Source organism: Talpa europaea (assembly GCF_964194135.1).
Source record: "Talpa europaea genome assembly, chromosome: 2".
Classification (NCBI taxonomy): domain Eukaryota; kingdom Metazoa; phylum Chordata; class Mammalia; order Eulipotyphla; family Talpidae; genus Talpa; species Talpa europaea.
In genome coordinates this window covers 38,076,369-38,083,380 of record NC_140068.1, presented here as the reverse complement: position 1 = coordinate 38,083,380, position 7,012 = coordinate 38,076,369, and the positions used below count along the sequence as shown (strand labels likewise).

Here is a 7,012-nt window from a genome sequence, read left to right as displayed (position 1 = left end):
TATTATTAAGAGGTGAGAATATTAACTAACAGAACATAAAGGAGACTTCCAAAAAGTGATCTTTTGGTGTTTACATGGACAAGGTATACATATGGAAAACTCTGAATTATATACTAAATATTTATGCACTTTATAATGTTTATCTTGACCTTATAGAAAAATCTATTGGGAAGTTCAATTCACCAAGAAAATAGAACAATCATTTGCATTTTTTGTAAGAAACAACTTTCACTAATCACTCTACATATTTCTATGTCTTTTGATTGACAAGTGTAACATGTATTCAAAAATTGTAAAGACAAATGCAGGTCACGTGTCTAGTATAATGCATTCTACACTCAAGAAATGATAGCTCTTTATCATATTTTAAATTTTAATGACTTGTTCTAGTCAAGTAAATTAGAAATGTTTACACAGTAAATAAATGTATAGCACCTTTTGAGCTTCATAATACTCAGGAGGTTTAAAAATATTTTATGGTAATCATAGTCTTAGAATCTCACTAACCCTCTCCAAAGCATGAATGTTTTACTTATGATCTGAAAATGAAATAACTGGACTCATATATCAGGAGACATATGTCAGGAGTATAATCCATATCTGCTTATTTCAAGTCAATTAAAATTTTCACTAACCATGCTGTGAAATTTTGCTAAAGCCTGTACGAGAAAAACCATTTTTCTTGTTATGAATCAAGAAGCAAAAAAATCCTAGCAAGGTTAAATATGTAAAGAGTTTGTTTTATGTGTCACCTCTGAGCCACCACTGACCACCACTTTATCCATGGCACCCCACCAATTCACACCGCAATTGTACACTTGGAAGACAAAGATCTCCAGAAATTAGAAGGGCTGCTTGTCCTTCAGCAATGTAGATACACCAGTAAGCACATCTCCTCTAACAGAAAATATAGAAATTTAAAAAGAAATGAAGAAATAAATTTCTGTAGATTCAATTCTGGACAATGAAGAGCAAAACTGATTTCAAGGTCATGAATAATATGGAACTGCCAGCCACTTGCAATAATCAATATTTTCAGAGAACGGCAATACTGCTAGAACTCAGCATGTGTTGATTTCCTTCATTCAATTACTAATGGAACATGAAAAAAGAAAATTCAGACATAGTTTCTCTAATAATTTTGAATTCTAAGAGGTTATCAGGTAAAACATCTTGAACATAAAAACTAATAGATTATGTAATTATAATAATAAAGACATCATGGAATTAGTGACCTGACTAATGTTACTTATTAGTACTTCCTTCCTTGCCCATGCCTTAAAGAGAAAAAAACTATTCCTTTTTTTTCCTATAATTAGTGTCATGTGCTTAAGGATAGTAAAAGCATGCAAATGCTTTTTTATAGAGGACATCATCTACAAATTGATGTTAGCATTAAGATGTCTACATAGGGCCTCCCTGATGGCGCAGCGGTTGAGCGCTGGGTTGCGGGGCTGCCCGCGGCCTCTGCGGCGCCGGTTCGATCCCCAGCTGCTCCCCGGCCACCGGAGGAGGGTCCCGCATGGCGCGCAGACCTCTCCTGCCACCCGCTGCTCCCCTCAGCAGTGTACTTCGGTCCTTCTGCCTGCTCTGCTCCCCGCTCTGGCTCTGGTGAATTCTCTCACCCTCCCGCGCTTCTGACTGTACCCAGTGCATGTATAAACAAAACAAACAAACAACCCAGCAAACAAATAAATAAAGCATGCCTCTATAAAAAAAAAAAAATTTAAAAAAAAGATGTCTACATAATAAGAAAACATCTACGTCATAGAAAAGTCCCTGTTGTTGAATTTCCATATTCCTCAGTTTTCAAATACTTACAGCAATTTATTATACTTCAAATTTATGTTCATTACATGAGCAAATTCATATTGCTATTTTCTTTCAACATAGTGTTTTAATTTCAGAGATATTTGGGTAAGGCATAAAAAAGTATAGTGCAAACAGATGGAAACTGCTAAAAGCAATTCAATAAATAATAATCAAAGCAGGGCAATCAAAAAGGCAACTCATGAAAAATACCAAATTTAGAATATTTAAGGTGAGTCAACTAAGTGTTCTAATTTTTTTCTTGAAATGTTATTTAACATGCCCAACTCTCCTTATTGGACTGTAAGTTTAGGTCATGAATAGAAAAGGGACAAAATCCACCCTCCAAATTGGTCACCCCTCTGTTCTCTGTCTTTGGCTTCTCCAATGTCCTGTTTGTCTTGTCCCTTGTTGTATCCAATAATACCAGGCACTTGCTAGGTCCTAGCATATTCTGGGTACTTACTAAACATGTACATGCATGACTGAATAGACAAATGAACGAATTAATAAGTTAACTGGGAAATGAATTAGTCTAGTCAGGGAAGGGGACTGATGAGATAAAACTTTCTTTAACTAAAAGCCAAATCTTGACTAAGTAGCAGGATATTGGGAAAAGAGGCAGGCTATCACCAGAAACAAAGGCCTTAATAATGGAGAGAATAAAAATGGAAGGGGAATGAGGTAGTAGAGGAGACAGTGCTGAAAAACTTGAGCCTTACTGGAGGATAAACTGGCAGATGGTGGAAAGTCTGGGTTTGGACAAGTAATGGGAAAATGCCTGTCCTACCTCTTATTTGAGAACTTGGGAGACTAAACAAACCTCACTCCAGAGGATGGAAGGATCCATTCGAGTTAGGCTTCAATTAAGGGAGATTTGTACAAAGTCATCTGCACAAAGGTTGCGGCTATAGTGAGATTTGTCCATGATGTGTATATGGACAATGTTGTGGAGACAACATCTTCAATGAGTGTGATGGGGTGAAAAAGGGCCTAGCAATAAGACAATCACCTGGGAGACAGATAAGGAAGACAATTTTTTGTAGATGTGGATTATAGAGATGATAGAGTTGAAGTGATTTACCTTAAACATGCAACTTTGCTCCCAGTTTACAGTGCCTGGCAGTACCTGGTCTAATACCAGAGAAGAGGTTGCACTGCATGACAACAAGGATTCTGATCTGGGGAAGACCTTTTTTAAAAGATTTATTTATTTATGCATACAAGAAGTGGAGTACAAGCCAAAGGTGCGGGGGGTGGCGTGGGGTACACAATGGGGAACAGAACAGGCAGACGGACTGATATACACTGCTGAGGGGAGCAGTGGCAAGTCTGGAGAAGTCTGCTCACAATATGGGTTGCTCCCTGGCCAGCAGGGGATCAAACTTGAGCTGCAGTTGTTGTGGATTGCTTCACATTGCTGTGCTTAACCCCTTGTGCCACCAGGGAGGCCCCTGGGACAGACCTTTTAACACACACACACAGAAAACCTATTCATCAAAATGCCATGGAATGGTGGTTTAGAACTAGCATTACTCAAATAATTATGGGGAGTGGAGAGAGTAGAGGGGGAAGGTAGCTAAGAAGGCAAGTGTGTCTCAAAAAAGAATAAATAATACAGTTCTTACTTCTTACTCCATTGGAACAATCAGTAGGTTCTGTGGGCTACTTATTCTTCCCAAATTAATAAGGCAAACTCAGTGGATGACTGACAACAGACTGCATATGTAAGATGTCCTCCTTATAGTGAGGCTGAGAGCTAAGGGCACAGCAATTCACTTAAGGTAATAGAGGACTGTTGATTAGCGGAATGTAATCCTAGATATAAAACTGAAAATTTGCTTGGATTCTTATATTTTATAATACATGGTTATTTGTTAGCTGTTCCCAGAGTTGCAAATACAAGATAATCCCTCACAATGTAGGCAAACTCCGTAAGCAGAAGTGCTGTACAAATGCTTCTCAAATTGCTTGTCTCAAAAGTTTTGAAAAGTGAGTACTACCATCCTTCTTTGGCAAACAAGGATGCAGAGTCTTAGAAGCTAACCTGTTAAACACACAGAGAAACACAAACACACAGAGAAACACAAACACACAGACACAATGCTCCAAAGCCAGTGTCCTACCAAGTGCATGAAACCATAGGAGTAAAGCTGTTTCAGAGAAGCAGTTATAGTTTGTGTCAGAGCAATGCTGCTTTGAGAAAGCTGAAGGTAGAGGAAAAATGCAAGTTAAATGTAGCTGCACTCTAAATTTTTTTGTTCTGCAAGTAAATGACCATTCATCCCATTCCCAACAACTTGATAGTACTCCAGTTACTGACCAGTGCTATCTATGACATAACTGGGGGTTGAGGGGGAGAGTCAGAAGTTAATGTGATATATTTAGTTTATATCCTGCAAGAAATCAGGCAAAGGAAAAAACAGGTTGGCGGTTCTTACAAAAGGGGGGACAAAAAGGGAACAGAATATCATCGAGTTACTGTTATAGAACTTGGGTTTGGTTTTGCTATGATTTGGCTCTGAAAAAGAAACCAGTATTTTGTCCCTGAATAATATTTCCTGTAAATTCTCTGTTTGTTTGCTTGTTTGTTTGTTATAATGGTTTAGTCATACTGGGATTTGATTTAAGAACTAGGGTGGCAGCAATAGAGGAAAATCTTTTGCTTTTTCAGTTTGCCCAAGTGAAAAGCAGTCTTTCTGTTGGACAGCTGCATTGGATTAGAAACCATAAGGAAATTCCCCTGGGTCATTAACAGTTAGGCAGAAGCAAAGATAACGCTGGAACAAAGCTATCAGAGTTCCTGAATTGGGGGAAAGAAAGGTTCCAGTGTGTGTTTGTCACAACGGAGGGGTGGGTATTGGAGGAGGTCAGAGGCGTGTGCTTGGGTCTGTTTGTCAGCTGCAACTGTTGGGTTGAAATAAGAAAGCAAAACCTCATAAAGTCTTGAGAAGACCTCTTTCCTTTACAGAAGCTGTTTCTTTGAAAAGAGCAGAAAGTTCCAGACTCCAGCCCACCCAGACCACCCCAGGACCCGCAAATAGGTAGAAGCTTCTGGGCCTGAGCATGGCAACTTGGATTGGGAAGTTCATGGAGAAGTTTAAGGAGGTGCAGGACCTGAAATTCAAGTACCGCAGTGCGCTGATCTATGGCCTGGTGACCCTGCTGACAGCCAGTGGGGAGAGTATCTTCTCTTCTAAAGTATTCCAGTGCCCCTGCAGCACCACCTGGAACCTGCCCTACGGTCTTGTTTTTCTGTTGGTGCCCGCCCTGGCACTCTTCCTCATGGGCTACTTGATGAGAGCAAACTTCTGGCGTGTGTTGACCGGTTGCTGCAAACTGGGTCTCCCAGTGAGCTCTGGCACATGCCTGCAAAAAACCATCTTTTGCTGTCATGTCAGCTTGGCCACAGCTCTTGCGCCTCTCACATGGGTGGCTGTGGCGCTGCTCCAGGGCACATTTTTCGAGTGTGCCAGCAGTGGGAGTGTCTACATTGTGCAGCATCTGTGCTCCAAGCTCTATGCTAATGGCACCTATGACTACGGCAACTGCACTGACCAACTACCATTGGTACCCTGCAAGAAGGCCAAGGTGGCCAAAGTACAGGACCTCCTGCAAGAACTCAAGGCCTTCTCACAGGTCAGGCCCTGGTGCTGGAGGAAGTTTGGAGGGGCATCAGGGGAGGGTTTGGGGGGCAGAGGGAAGACCTGGTGAGGTTGAAATCAATACCTTTTCTATAGATGTTAAATGCCAGAGGACAAACTAGAACAGCTACTTACTTCTCATAAGTCAAAAGGCAAATATAAAAATAAAACCAATGAAAAGAATGAAAGATATTCTCCGTGTCAGGTACCTACTCTGTGCCAGATTGCTCACTAGGTCTTTTGCCTCCTACATCTTTCTCTTACATCTCAACCACTCTTTGAGAAAATATTGAGTCAAACCAGGTTGTCTGTCCAGCCAGAAGGCAGAATTGTTAAAGTACAATGAGTCTGCCTGGCTGGCTCTATGGCACCGTCTCATATTGCTAATAGGGTCATAAAGCTCAGAGGTTTGTAAAAATGAATACTTGTTTCATAGATTTACCATAACTCAACATTTTGAATTTCAGGAGTGTGAAACAGAGACTCCTCCCTGAGTCTTTGACATGGCTTAGAATGATTGAGTCCTCAAACAAGCAGTTGTACAAAGGGGTGCCAGAGGTCCTGTCATACCTTTCTCATAAGGGATTAAAAGTGCAACCTGTTTCTTAGTCATCATCCTAACTGGAAACTATATTGAACTTTATCTCAGACTTCTTAAGTTTTTCGTAAAAATGTACCTACATGACTATTTTGTTGTGTCTTCCTAAGGTGTCTGGCTGGGTCCTGACAGCTTTGGTTATCATCATCATTCTGATTGGTATATCTTTTGCCCGATGTTACTCTCCAGTTAGTTTTCAACAGCTGATTTTTTGGAAAATCTATTCAAAAGAGGAGCAGAAGTTCTTTAACAGTGAAGCCAGAGCATGTGCAACTAAATTGGCAAAAAAGAATGCTAAAAGTTTCTTTGAATCCTCAAGTGAAAAGGAAAACACTTCAATGGGAAAAGAGGAACACAAATCAAGCAGTGCAGAGGTGTATATTCCAAGCACAGAAGACTGGCAGCAGATTTCATCACTATACACTTACAGTCCGAATTACTACAGCGTGCTACACAAATATGTTAATAAAAAAGGGAAGAGTCCTAATAGCAGAGCTTCTCAAAGAAATCAAAGTTATCCTGCTTTGGACTTTGTGGATGAACCCTTTCTGAGTGCTACTGATACTTTATAACCTTATAAATGAATGGGGGGGGGGAGTGCTTTTAAGGTCTTGCTTCACTTAAGAAAATAAAACTTGGTACTGATATTGTTCATAAATGCTTTTTTGGTCCTTTAAATTGTGGAAACATAGACTTTCAGATCTGAGGTTAAAAATTTAGAACTTCACCTTTTTACTATATTCATTATTCAAAAAAATCACTGTTAAATGATTAACTCAAAGTGACCAATTAAAACTATATTTTCAAAATTATTCACTAGAGAATAGGGAAAAAAAGCATGCAGTTTCTGCTACCAACTCTCTTCTATATATAATGACTCGCAACAATTTTCTGTGGTGCAGTTACTTGCAATCAACTTTAGTCCAAAAATATTACATGAGATAAGATATTTTGAGAAAGA

The 7,012-nt window shown here is 39.6% G+C and overlaps 1 protein-coding gene across 1 annotated transcript; it reads left to right on the top strand.

The window, feature by feature from the left end:
* Positions 1-4,899: 4,899 nt before the first annotated feature.
* On the top strand, positions 4,900-6,623 carry LOC311187050 (calcium homeostasis modulator protein 6-like; the record flags this gene model as incomplete). The annotated part of the gene is made up of 2 exons (XM_084258277.1): positions 4,900-5,448; positions 6,162-6,623. 2 exons carry the CDS (start codon positions 4,900-4,902, stop codon positions 6,621-6,623), a joined length of 1,011 nt encoding a protein of 336 aa, XP_084114403.1.
* Positions 6,624-7,012: the final 389 nt, after the last annotated feature.